The following is a 13,135-nucleotide window of genomic DNA, read 5'->3' on the forward strand; positions in this document are numbered from 1 at the left end:
AAAGCCTCAGGAAAACAATACCCTGCAGGCCCGTCTCAGAGGCGGCAGGTGTGTGTGCTGTAGGCACATGTGTGTCCCTACCCAGGACACGGGTTATGGGTTTCCGGCAAAAGTTAAATGTCCATCCTGCCCTGTGGAAACTTCTGGCTCCAGGGAAGGAATCTTAGGTACTCACCAAAAAACTGATTCACCAAACCCAGCGATACCACGCGCCTCCTGAGCAAACAGCCCAGTTTCCTCTGCACCCCTCCCCACCGACGCCCCCCGCTCGTGTGTGCAGCACGCGGAAAGGGAAGCCCTCGTCTGAACTCGTGGGTGTGCAAAAGCTGCCTCACAATGACTGTGGCTGTCCACCGGCAGCTGCGACACCTGTGAGAGTGGACAAGCTCATGAGGACACCCTCTCTGGGCTGGCCCCCTCGATCACACTGATGCCAAAGGAACAGAAGCAGGTGCACCAGTGACCTGCCTGGTGTCTGAGCCCCAGCACTGAAGACAGGGTGAGCCCCATCAAGGGACCCAGGGAGACGCCGGGGGCCACCTGCCTCCTCCGACTAAAACCTTCTCTCTTTCCTCAAGCATCAAAATTCATAAAGAGCCTCAAAAACTTCCTAATTACTGGGAAGTGAACACAAGGAACTTCTTCTTAACTACTGGAGCCAAGTATGTTTGACTCGGAAAAAAAAAAACAACAACACAGCGAGACATTCTGTAACAGACTGTCCGGTAAATGACTGAACCAGTAAATGTCAAGAAGGAAAAACTCACAGTAGGATTAAAAGAAGAAGGAAAGAGAAAAGAAAGGAAAAATGACTCCTCTTGTTCTAAAGGGAGAAAGAAGAGTGATGGATGGAGTTGAGTGAGATGGTGTGTGTGTGTGTGTGTGTGTGTGTGTGTGTGTGTGTGTGTGTGTGTTGGGGGAGGGGCGAGGGTCAGGGCCAAGAAGCAAACCCTCGGGACTCCATCTTAAAGACTCGGCGCTACCAGCGTGGTAGAGGGGGCTGGGCAAATACAGCATGAAAAGTGGCCTCGCAAATAACCAGGAACAACCCGTCCTCAAGACATGTGATGACAGCTCACCTGTCGCCAGGGGAAGGCATGCTTGGCATCTCCGTGGTATTTTCTCTGTCATCGTCTCTGCCGGCCTTGATGGGGCTTTGCACTCCAGCTACACTCCAATAACCCTCTTTTATCCAGATACCTGATAGGCATCTCCTTCTCTGCCAGAGGGTCCATGCTTACTGATGGAGCATTCTTTGTAAAGAATCACACAGCCCATTTCGACATATATGAGGAGCTAAGGTGTGTCAACATTCCCCCAAATAAACTAACCTCCCAGACTGGTTTTCTTCCTGGGGACTGGAATTTGTGCACTTTCCTCTGCTGCTTTATTCTACTTGACCCCGCTGCAACCCAAGACCCCTCCGTTCCATGTGGGGACCCCCAAATAACCTCGGAACCACTGGTGAAGACGACACGCAATGTCTTGCATGGCACCCGGGTCAGACCAAGCACTCGGGAAATTATAAAGAAAGGAAGCAGGGGAGGGGGGGGAAGGAGAAAGGAGAAGACCTGATATTCTCTTTGGTGACACAGGGATGTGAAGGAAGCGTGACCAACCGAGGTGGAGACGGACAAAGAAGAAAGGCCAGTCAGCCAAAGAGAAACGAAAATACGATGACTAGGGTTGAGTCAAAGAGATGTTAAAGGCAGCTGCGTCATGTACATGGAAGTAAAAGGAAGAACATTGTAACAGCTGCAGAAAAAAAAAAGATGACATCATTATGGGACAATGGTCTAGTTACACCAAATTGTAGGGTTTCCTCCAGAAGGTAGCAGTTTCCCCTATTAGGAAAAAAATAAAAATCATAGAGCTGGGAACACCCTTTCTCAACTCCCTGAGGTCAGGTTCTCAAGATGGCGGCTGTAAGAAGGGCCCAGAGGTGACTGGGAAGGAGGACGGAGGGAAGGGGTGGCCACAGCACCTGGATGTCACTGAAAGCACTATCTGGCCATGTAAGCGTCACCTTCGAACCGGATTCTCCCAAAGTCAGGCAAGCAGCCCCGTCATCACTTCTGTAGCCCCAAGAATGACAGTGGTATCCCTTCAATAATAATAACATTCTTGGTGGCCGGAGTGACCCGATGGGTACCTTTATATCCCTTGCTCTAGACACAATTTGGGCAATCACCTGCACTTGACACATGCTCCAAATGCCATCCTCGGCCTCTAGGAAGAAGAAAGGACTGCTTGATATGTGGCTTCAAAGGAGTCAACAAGGGCCCATTCAGCCCGGAACCTGGAGCCGGGTTGAGAAGGCCAGTGCGGTGCCAAACCGCGGCTGGCCAACTGGTTCCTAATCCGTCCTAACGCCTGATCCAGAAAATGCCATCGCCACCTGAAGTCTCAGGAGGGGCAGAGCTGGGATTAACCCAGAGTTTCTCGGAGCGCATTTCAGAATCACTGAAGGGCCTGCTTACCATACGGATCCCTGGTCCTATTCATGACCTAAGCAACTAGACTGGGACTAAGACTGAGGAATCTGCAATTTTAACAAGTGCCCCGTAAATTCTCCTGAAGTGCGCACTGAAACAGAGCCAGTGAGTGAGGCCGTTTTACGTGTTGTTTTAAAAGAAACACCTTTTGGGGCCCTGAGGGGCTCAGTCGGTTAAGTGTCCGGATTCATCTCAGGTCACGATCTCACGGTTCGTGGGTTCAAGCCCCACGTCGGACTCTGTGCTGACAGCTCAGAGCCTGGAGCCTGCTTCGGATTCTGTGTCTCCCTGTCTCTCTGCCCCTCCCCCACTCATGCTCTATTTCTCTCTGTCTCAATAATAAATAAACATTAAAAAAAAAAAAAAAAAAAAAGGAAATACCCTTTCCAGAACAGAGTTCCAAATCCTTGACTTGTAAATGCTTTCTGTTCACATCTGCTTTCCCCTTCTGTCTTCATGAACACAGAGGGAAAGAGTCTGTGCCTATCCTGTCCCATTGGCTTTGAGGCCGGGTTTAAAGCAGAGGTAGAGGGGCGCCTGGGTGGCTCAGTCGGTTAAGCGTCCAACTTCGGCTCAGGTCATGATCTCACGGTTCGTGGATTCGAGCCCCACATCGGGCTCTGTGCTGACAGCTCAGAGCCTGGAGCCTGCTTCGGATTCTGTATCTCCCTCTCTCTCTGACCCTCCCCTGCTCACATGGTCTCTCTCTGTCTCTCAAAAATAAATAAAAAACATTTAAAAAAAAACATTTAAAGCAGAGGTGGAGGGGCTCTGGGTGGCCCTGTCTCCCCAAAGCAAAATTAAACCAATCAGGACGCACACTCAAGCAAAAAAGTTAACTGCCAAAGACCAGACACGAGGCTGAAAACAATCTGTTGCTCATTCAATATAAAAATCATTCTACCACCAAATCCACAGCCACACTTGTGAACGATTAACACTAACATAATATATGCATACATTTCTATTTTAAGACCCAGAGAGGTCAAGCCAAAACCCAGTTAAGAGAGACATCACAGTCTGGTTTAAATCAAGCCAGTCGTTCAGATTCATCTCCGGGGCATAAGTTTCTGACCTTGATTTAAAAAAAAATAAGTCAGAGAGAACTGGAGTCCGTGCCTTTCTAACTCGTGGCATAAGCCCGCCTCCACAAAAGCATCAGATCACGGGGGACAAGAGTGGCCTATGATTCAAAAAGACCGCTACACTTGAGCCTCAAAGACATAAGGGCATTACCTCCCTGTGTTATTTCCAGTGCTGCTGACTAGCTCCCAGAGACTCACGCCATCATGCTCTCTCGCCCTTGGAACTTGACTCGATTGACCCCCAACCCCCACCCGATGCACCAGGACTTGACTCCCCCATCCCCAAATACTAACTGGACGGCCAGGAAGACGCATGTTGGGACCACTCGCACAGGGAAGCTCACGGAAGTAGATGGCATCCGCGCAGAGAAAGAGACCGAGGGCTGGCTGGGATGTGGGGGAGGAGTAAATTTCTTCAAACTCTTTATCTACTTTCTGTTACCTGTCTCCGCAAGGGGATACGCTTGGTCAGCTTGTGCACAGCTGGCTGGCTGCTGAAGTCTGGCTTCTTGGTCGTGGTCTTCATTCGGCACAAGATGACCGTCACCACCATACAGGCAATTAGGAAGACCCCTATGCAGTAAATGGCTATCTCCAGGTAGTCTGGGGAAGCCGTAATCTCCTTCTCTCTTACAGGAGCTGTTATGCAGACCACAGGGGAGGAACAGATAAGCAGGCCACAGAGTTAGGACACAGGCTGGAGGCACCCCGGCAAAGTTCAACGAAACACAAGCTGATGACCATTCCCCCCATGACTCAATGCTGCAGACTGGCACAGGCGGAGGGCCTGCCATGCACCTCTCCCCAATGAAGGCGAGCCGCCAAGGGCTCCTCGCTTTACCGCGGGGGCCCAAGCGGCCGCCCTCTCTAGTCTCAAGGGACCTCTGCATTCCAGGCTACAAAGCTACGTTCTGTTAGACAATCGGGCACAAAAGGACAGTTAATCACCTACAAAGAATGGACTGTCCTCCATGCTGGTCTTGGATGCAAATCCAATGAAAAATTCTTAAATAAAAACAGTGCCCACGTCTGCCTCTGGAGGGATGGCACCTCACTCTTATTCGGGTGAAGCTCTTCCAAAGGAAGATGTGACAGGGCAGTTCACCCCAGAGGAAGACGCTTCCATATGACATGAAATACACAGTCATCCAGTAGGCTGGTTCGGAAAAGTTTCGAATTTCTTAATACAGACCAGCATCGTATTCAATGAAACAAATCAATGCATTTCATTTAAAGACCCAATTGCCTTTAATATAGAATCATTACATCGGTACCATGAAAAGCTAGTAATGTTCCTGAATCAATTACCATTTAAAATGTGTGTTTCTGGTTATACTGATGTGGCTACAATTTTTCCCTTAAAGAATAGAAATGGCATTACATGCGGGCAGCACATTCTTCTATCAATTTCCAATCCTATCTGCTCCCTCCTTCGTCCTCAATGGTCATCAAGCTACAAGCAGCTTATTTCCAGCAGTAGTTTTCTCCAACTGCATTCTTACAGTTAATGTGCTAGTACTGTCAGGCAAATCGGTTAAGAGGTGTCAACTAGGCACCCATAGAATGCACTACTGCAGGTAAAAGCAAGCTCGACATTAAGAGGCATCTCATTGTTTCAAAGCAAATATTCACAGAGCAGACTCACTACAAAAGGAGAAATGGATGCAATGGCAATCCTAAAAGCTTATACATTTTAATCAGAAAAATACTTGCATGACACTCAAAACCTCCAACAGCACAGCACAAAATGAAACGATCAATTTATTTTTACGAGATATCAAATAAGCATGCAGGTAGGCACCGTACTCTAAAAATACGGAATTAATAACTGGAGTGGAACATCATGAGCTAGCAAACTGGTCTACGTAGTTTCACGAAGGAAATGACAAAGACACAGATGCAGTAGATAGGGATTATCAGGAAAAGTTCGACCAGGACAGAGATGTTGGTTAAAGAGCCAGACAGCAGCGATACTTAGGCAACAGGGTTTCACCGATGTTGATTTCTCCACAGGGCAGAAATAACATCAGGCCCGAATGTCAAGAGCATGCTTTGCAGGAAAAGCAAGCCAAGGGTCCGCTTTATTGCACCATGCGGCAAGCCACCGATTCCCGAGGGAGGTAACACACAGCTTCTGTGCACCCTCTGTGCAGAGGTGGGTCTCCCCCGGCACCTCAACAGACACCCATCTATTTACATATCATTAAAAAAGAGAGAATGGAACAAAGTAATAAAGGTACCCATGAGATTTCGGTGAAATGGAATTTGAGATGAGAAAAAACTACTTTGTACGTTACAAAGGAATTTCAACGTCTTCCTTAAGAGAAACGGGGGTGGGTGAGAATTTGTACGTTGACTCCGTGACTCACAAAAAATGTCCCTTTGGGTTTTTTAAGGGTGAAATTTCACCTGATCGTTCACGTGAGGGTGGGATCTCAGTGTAAGTGAAATCTCCAAAGGCAACTTTCTTATCCCTGGGGGACCATTTTAGACATTAAAAAAAAATCTTAATGCCCGGATAAAAGGGGCCATTTTCTGCGAACAGAAGCGGTGTTAATTTTGTAGCAATCAACCAAGAAAAGGGCAACAACCGTGGAGAGAAAGAGCAGGATGTACCTGGCAGGACTGTCAACCATGCTGAGTGAAAGGATATCCCAATAGAATTACCCGCCAAGCACGTATACTCCCCAGCATCCTCAAAAGTTACATTCCGAATATAGAGAACCTCAATCTCTTTGTCCGTGGTATTAACACCGGCGGCCTAGAAAACAAGGGAAGCAAGAGAAAAGGCTAGACGACCCAGGAATGATTGTGGAGGGGGCCGTGGAACCATGAGGCGTCACACCGGGAGCGCCGGCAGGTGCTGGCCACCAGAAGATTCCGACTGCAGCCCGTCCACAGAGCCCACAACCGAGAGACACGGAGCGACACTGAGCAGCTCACCTCCACAGGCCCCGTCACCACACCGGCTTCACCACCTAGACATGCATGCAATCAAACGCATGGAAAAATCAACCCACAGAGATCCATTCTCTTAGCTTTTGTTTTGCTTTGGATTTAGGGATGGCTTTCCAGAAGCATGGCACCCAAAAGTCCAAGCTGAGTTCTGGTTCTGTTGGCTGCAGACTCCCACCTTGAAAAAGGGATGGTTCTGTCTCCATTACTGTGTTATAAAGTGGAACACTGGACACGAGGCCAGGTAGACACCTGCATTGCCTTCCGGCCCTGTGGACACCAACCAGGGGGGAGTTCTGTGTCCGTTACCAGACTCCAATTTTCACTCCTGCGTAACCATTTGACTTCTACTGCATTGAAAGAAACAGAGGCAGGATCTTGGCAGCAAAGAAACTGGGTGTTTCTTTTCTTTAATATAAATATTCGAGTGTGGGTCATGACAAACTAAGAAAGTCAACCTGCTGTTGCCTTCAATAGCGTCCAGCAGCGCGTTGATTGAAATGGACTGTGCTCGACGTCGGGAGAACAAGATCAAGGGCAGTATCTCATGAGCACCAGTTACACCACCAAGGAAATAATGTTCTGTGGGAAAAATTATATAGTGCCAATATTTCTCTGCAAATGTGGGGCAGGAGAAGGTATGAATTCGGCTGGCATGCAAATGTCACAAATTCAACTAGGCATGCCGGTGTGTGTTTAAAATGCAGAAGATGGACAGGACGGATGGGGAATGTGCAGCCCAAACAAGATTAACCAGAAGGAACGACTTAAAAACTGGTTGTTGGGGTGGGGGGGTGGAGTATAATCTTTAGAAGAAATTAGAGCAAGTACTTTGAACGTTGTGGGCATTTTTCCATGGCTACTGGCATCATACCAGCTGCATCACCAAAGAAAGATTATGATGAATATACCAAGGCCACAGAGTTCTCCTATAAGCTGTCTGCGTCTCCCAAAGCACCAAGTCCTTTCAGCTTCTATATCCAGCCTTCTTTAAAAAAAACAACAAAAAACAAAAAAAAAAAACAAAAACAAAAAAAAAAAACACAAAACGTTGTTACCTTGCTGTTTTGGCAGAACAGTGAGCCAGGCAGACTGGTTGGCCTGCCCTATATAATTGGAGACCTTACATATATACTCCCCAGCATCCGCCTCCGTCACATTGAACAGAGCCAGCACCTCTGCATTCGAACTATTTATCCCCGAGTGCTGGAACAGACACAGGAGAACAATATAAAGGCCAACAGGGAGGAACTTTGTACTGTCTAGGGTCCCACCACCAACGCACCCCAAGAAAACAGCCTCCGTTAGGTCTGAACAGCTGCCTCAACGGGTTGTGGGTTTAGAAAGGTCAAACTAAGCCAATGGTGGATGTTGGAAGTGACCCAGGGGGGAGGGATGGAAGGGTGGGATTGATTCCCAGCAGAACAGACTGGCAGTGCCCGGGCTGGCCGGGTTGGTCATTGTTTTCCAGCAATTTTGATCACTGGTATTCTCATTGGCTGCGAGTTCTTAGAGGAGCTGCTTCCTACGGTTCTACTGGAAGACTGATCTTTTTAAGGACAGTCTCGTATGGGACCCTAAATGCAGGAGCCGTGGTCGGCGGGGGCTGAGAAGGGGGCGTACAGACTGAGCCGCCGCTGCTATCACCATCCTGAAGAGTGACAGGGATCTAAAAAATAAAGAGGCTGATGCCATTAACATGGGGACTTGTAAGGAACCAGATAAGAAATACGAGGAGAACGTGTCCTTGTTCAACGTTTCACTAATGCAAAAACGCTTCCTGAAGTTTACTGGCTAAACCACACTGGAAGGAATTTCAAAGGTTAAGGAATTTTCTTGTTCAAGTAAAATGTAAATGGATTCTAAAAGATGGCTACAGCCATCTGACCCTAACATCGTCTTAAGAGAGAATGACGCTGGCGTTAACAGGACACACGGGGACGAAGCCTAGAGGTTACAAAGCTCGTTCAGTGTACATTATCGCCCGGACTCTGCACAAGCACCCTGTGGGGGACCTAGGACCACGCTCCTCACTTGTATGGATGTGCAGCTGAGCCTAAACGTTTCTTCTGAGATCTCACGGCCAATCAACAGATGAATTATTCTGATTCCATAGCCCTTCCAGCACCCAGAGTTCCCGTCTGCAATTTTACTAGCACATCTAGTAACCTCCTCACCTCCTAACACACTCTCTCCTGGCCGGTCCAAGAAGAAAATCATTTTCTCACACCAGCACGAAATCAAAGGACCTGTCCCCAAGTCCATGATGGAGCCCCCAGGAGTGGGGTCCCTTCAGATGCAGAAAGTCCTCACCTTCAGAACCTTGAGGTAGGGTAGCCCATCGGGTCCGTACTTGCTGCCATTCTTTTCTACGTGTTTGATCCACTGAATGTGGGGCTGGGCGTCGCTGTAAACTTTGCAGACAAACTCCACGTCACCCCCAACCACGGTGGAGGCGTTTGCGGGCAGTCCTGCCTGGAGGATGGGCCGGTGTGGCGACCGCTCTGAGGGAGAGAGGGAGGGGGAAGATGGATAAATAAGTTGTGTTGTCCATAAGGCTGTTCGTGAACACAAGCCAAAAAGGCCTCAAGTCTGCTGGCTGACTCCTTTGAAATAACACCGCGGCCCAATGCATAACAAAAACGACTTCAAAGGAGACTGCCAGAGCACGACCCTTGTAAAAAGAGCACTTATTTAGAAAACAGAGAGAAGAACTTCTTATATCTCATGTTATTGGTTGTCCGTGGTCACCTACCGAACAAGGGAGAAGCTTTTATTTTGACAATCGCAAGACAACGGCAGGAAAATGGAGGCCCGTTCAGTGGGATCACACTGGGGACTGGCATTGACCATAAGCTTCACAGCACAGGCAAGGGACAAGACTAAGGCCCCCTGAACACCAAAACGGCTCACACGCACAGTGGCTCCTGCAACACCTCGAAGATGCTCTGAGAAGACTTCCATTTCTTGTTTTGAAAAGAAAAACTAAAAGCTCAATCTCAAAGTCATGAACTCGTGAATGAACTAAGGGCTTCATCTCTTTACGATGGATTTACTCCATTTTACTCATCATTCACCCATTCGTTTCCTTGATAAGGAAATGCTTAACTATGCCAAGTGCTAGAGGCACAAGCAGACATTTTTTTTTAAGTTTTTTTTTTTATATTTAGTTTTGAGAGAGACAGAGCATAAGTGGGGGAGGGGCAGAGAGAGAGAGACAGAGAGAGAGAAGCAGAAGCAAGATCCAGGCTCTAAGCTGTTAGCACAGAGTCCGACGTGGGGCTCGAACCCACAGACTGTGAGATCATGACCTGAGCCCAAGCCCAATGCTTAACTGACTGAGCCACCCAGGCGCCCCACAAGTAGACACTCTTTATTCAGATGCAGCACCAAAAGAAACAGAGACACATCAGTCCCCCAGGCCTATGATGGTGTCGGTCACGTCCAAGGAAGCCCCAGGGAGGGCGTGCTAGCCACGGCTTCCCACCCTCGCCTGCCTTGCTTCTCTCTCTAGGACAAAAGTTCTCAACAAAAGAGGCAGTCTTTGCAGAAGTCTTGGAGAGGCTACTGTGTCAAGATGGGTGAGAAACTGTGCACAGGAGTGAGTCCTCGGGAATCACAGGGGTGAGTGGTCTGATAACAGACCAGCCTGCTGTGTGATCCTGTCCACAAAGGCACTAGAATCACAAACCGGCTGGAACCTTCCTACGTGGCAGTTGGGTCAAGAGCCATACATACCCAATCATCCATCCATCCACCCATTAATGCATCACCTCATCCCCATGTAGCTCCACTTTGAAGGCAGCCTCCCTATCTCTCTCCCAACACGGACACGGCCACTTTGAACCTCTAGCTTAAAAAATGGCCAAGGGAAATAAAGAGATCCTAGCCGCCCTGACAGACCAAGGATGCCTCTACCTGCACAGGAGTATCTCTGTGCCCTGCACTGGAAAGAGCAAATTAGAAAGACAGATATCAAAGTGCTTCTATATTTGGTCCTTTCAGATTAAAATATCATTTAGTGGAATTTGCTGGACACAAGCCAAACCATGTGCAAATTGATTTTACTGCACAAGCCTGTTGGTCTTTAAAAACTTAAAAAAAAACAAAAAAGAAAAAAATCTAGTGGGTTACTCTTAGCACATTTCACTCCAAAATTTCCCATCATTTCACAGACACCTACATTTTCACATTAAACAGATAAGGATTTCAGAGCCTCCAAAAAAGTCATTCATCTGACTGGCGTTACCTTGTAGGCTGAGCAAAGGACCCAAAAGTCCTAGCTTTGTGGGCAGAAAATCTCGAAGCTGGGATCCCTTCAAACATCACCAGAAACCCTCCCTCTTCAGCTGATACGCCATCCCAGCAACGGGCCACGGCAAGCCTCCCGGTCAGGGCTGGCAGCCAGCTGGAGGCCACGCTGACCCAGCTTGAGGCTGGCAGGGGCAGGTCTGGTTTAAATCCCGGCGAGCCCCGTCCACGTGAGAAGGACAGAGTTAAGTCCACACACGCGCTGTCCTCCCCAGGCCTCCTCCCAAGAGACTCAGTGGGAGGGGACTCTGTCCTCCAGGCCGGAGGGTGCCAGCCCAGCTAACAGAATACACTCCTTTCAGACATCCCTAATATTGAGGCGGTTTACTCTTTCCCAGAGAGAAGCGAATTTTAGGTATCAATTCATTCTCTGGCACAGTTTTCCGGTTTTGTGCGCACGTGTTTGTGTGTTTTCAAGATAAATATTGACGGTGGACTGAAATATTTATTCTCAGAAACAAAGGCACTGTAAAAATCTTAAATGTCATAAGCCAGATCAACTGCATTTCAAACCAAGTTCTCCTTCTTAAACATACTTGTTCCTAATAAATCGTTTCACAAGCAAACACTGTGCGTGTCATGCCAAATAATGATGTCCCGGGAACAATGGGGGCTTTCAGGCGGCCCGACCTCGCTGGCCCGTGCCAGCCTTCAGCGGGGACTGCAGTCACTGCGGCGACACTGGCAGGCCGCTGCAGACCTGCAGCCTTGTTTCACTTGCGGTCAAGGTGCTGCTACATTCCAGTTATTAAGTTACCCCACTGCTATCGTGACTATTTTCAATCCCGCCCCCCGAAAAAAAGCCTTTGCAATGGTTTAACGTTATTGCATTTGCAAATTACAACGTACCAAAGCTTTACCGGCTTGCACTCTCGAATTTAGCTTTTCGAATGTTCTCACCTTATACAAAATAACCCCTTAACCGCCCCCAGCTCCCTCCGCCCTTTCTCACTTTGGGTACAAAACCCGGCAAGCGGGATCGCTCTGTAATCGAAACCTTACACCGTCTTCCAGAACTTATTACAGCTGCCTTCGGTATTAAATGAAACCTTAGAGAATGTTATTTAAAATGTTTTTAAAAAGTCAGTAGGCCTCATGTTTCGTTTCTCCACATCAGGCTTTGATTTCCTTTGCAACCTTATTCTCTCCCCTTAAACAAGTCAGAGAGCAGGCCCCAAACATCTCGGAGAAGGTCCTGGGATGCCAGGATCTGCAAAGCACGGGGCGCCTCATCTAGGATCCTGCAGTGACCACTCTTCCCTGGTGTCTGCCAGACCCGTCGGAGGGGCGATTGGCAGCAGGGGAATGACAGAGATCAGAGCAGGACGCAGGCTGTGGCGCCCACAGAGAAGGGACCTCCGCGGCCAGGCCCTGTAGGCACCTGGGAAACCCCGCAGGAACATGACAGTGATAAGGGCACGGGACCCTCAACAGCTCAAGTGCTCTCCCCGGAAGCTCACCAGGCCCCAAGCAAAGCCAACTCCTTAGGTTCCCAGCGCTTTGGGCAATAAGCCAATATAAAAAAATAATAATAATAAGTCAATTCTCTCTGGATTAGAGAATAAAACCTCAGAGCTGGCCCATCTCTCTCTCTCTTTTTTTTTTTTAATGTTTATTTATTTTTGAGAGAGAGACAGAGCATGAGCAGGGGAGGATCAGAAAGAGAGGGAGACACAGAATCCAAAGCAGGCTCCAGGCTCTGAGCTGTCAGCACAGAGCCCGACGTGGGGCTCAAACCCACAGACCGTGAGATCATGACCTGAACTCAAGTTGGATGCTTAACAGACTGAGCCACCCAGGCGCCCCTGGCCCCTCTCTTCTACATGATAACAAAACCCACAGCCTCTTCCTCTGGAAGGTGCTCCAGATTTTAGGCAAGGTTCTCTTACACCATGTTTAACTCTCAGATCTTATATAAAACAAACTTGTCCCCCTCCCTTTGCAGGGGCAGCAAAATAAATGTATGGAAAACAGAAAAGCTGATGAGCAGCTCACCCCCGTGCCCTTATGAAGATTTCCGTTTTTTTTTTTTTTTTTTTTTTTTAAATATCCAGCCGTCGCAGAAGGTGCCCGGACCTGAAATGGGTTTAGAACCGTTAGAAGAGTGACTCTAAGGCTCCTGCGTGAATTCCCACTGGAGCCCGAAGGGAAAGAAGCCCACCGGGCATGCCCGCTGCCCACAGGGCATCTGGCTGCCCTACCGGCTTGAGGTTCCACTAAATCAGCACGTTGTCAACACAGGCGAAAGTGCTTTATCAAATACACTCTCTCCCCCGCGTTTTTGCTCAC

The 13,135-nt window shown here is 48.4% G+C and overlaps 1 protein-coding gene across 7 annotated transcripts in view; it reads right to left on the reverse strand.

The window, feature by feature from the left end:
* Positions 1-13,135, reverse strand: part of FGFR2 (fibroblast growth factor receptor 2) — a 111,503-nt gene that overhangs the window by 31,614 nt on the left and 66,754 nt on the right. For 2 of the 7 annotated variants that reach the window (XM_029932707.1, XM_029932701.1), the window contains 3 exons: positions 8,849-9,039; positions 6,197-6,341; positions 4,017-4,219 (listed from right to left, as the gene is read on the reverse strand). In XM_029932707.1, coding sequence (XP_029788567.1) covers positions 4,017-4,219; positions 6,197-6,341; positions 8,849-9,039 — 539 coding nt within the window. Of the gene's footprint in view, positions 1-4,016; positions 4,220-6,196; positions 6,342-7,593; positions 7,742-8,848; positions 9,040-13,135 lie in introns of all 7 variants that reach the window. The other 5 variants (XM_029932705.1, XM_029932704.1, XM_029932706.1 and 2 more) reach the window with 3 other exon arrangements.

This window comes from Suricata suricatta, chromosome 2 (assembly GCF_006229205.1).
Source record: "Suricata suricatta isolate VVHF042 chromosome 2, meerkat_22Aug2017_6uvM2_HiC, whole genome shotgun sequence".
NCBI lineage: Eukaryota > Metazoa > Chordata > Mammalia > Carnivora > Herpestidae > Suricata > Suricata suricatta.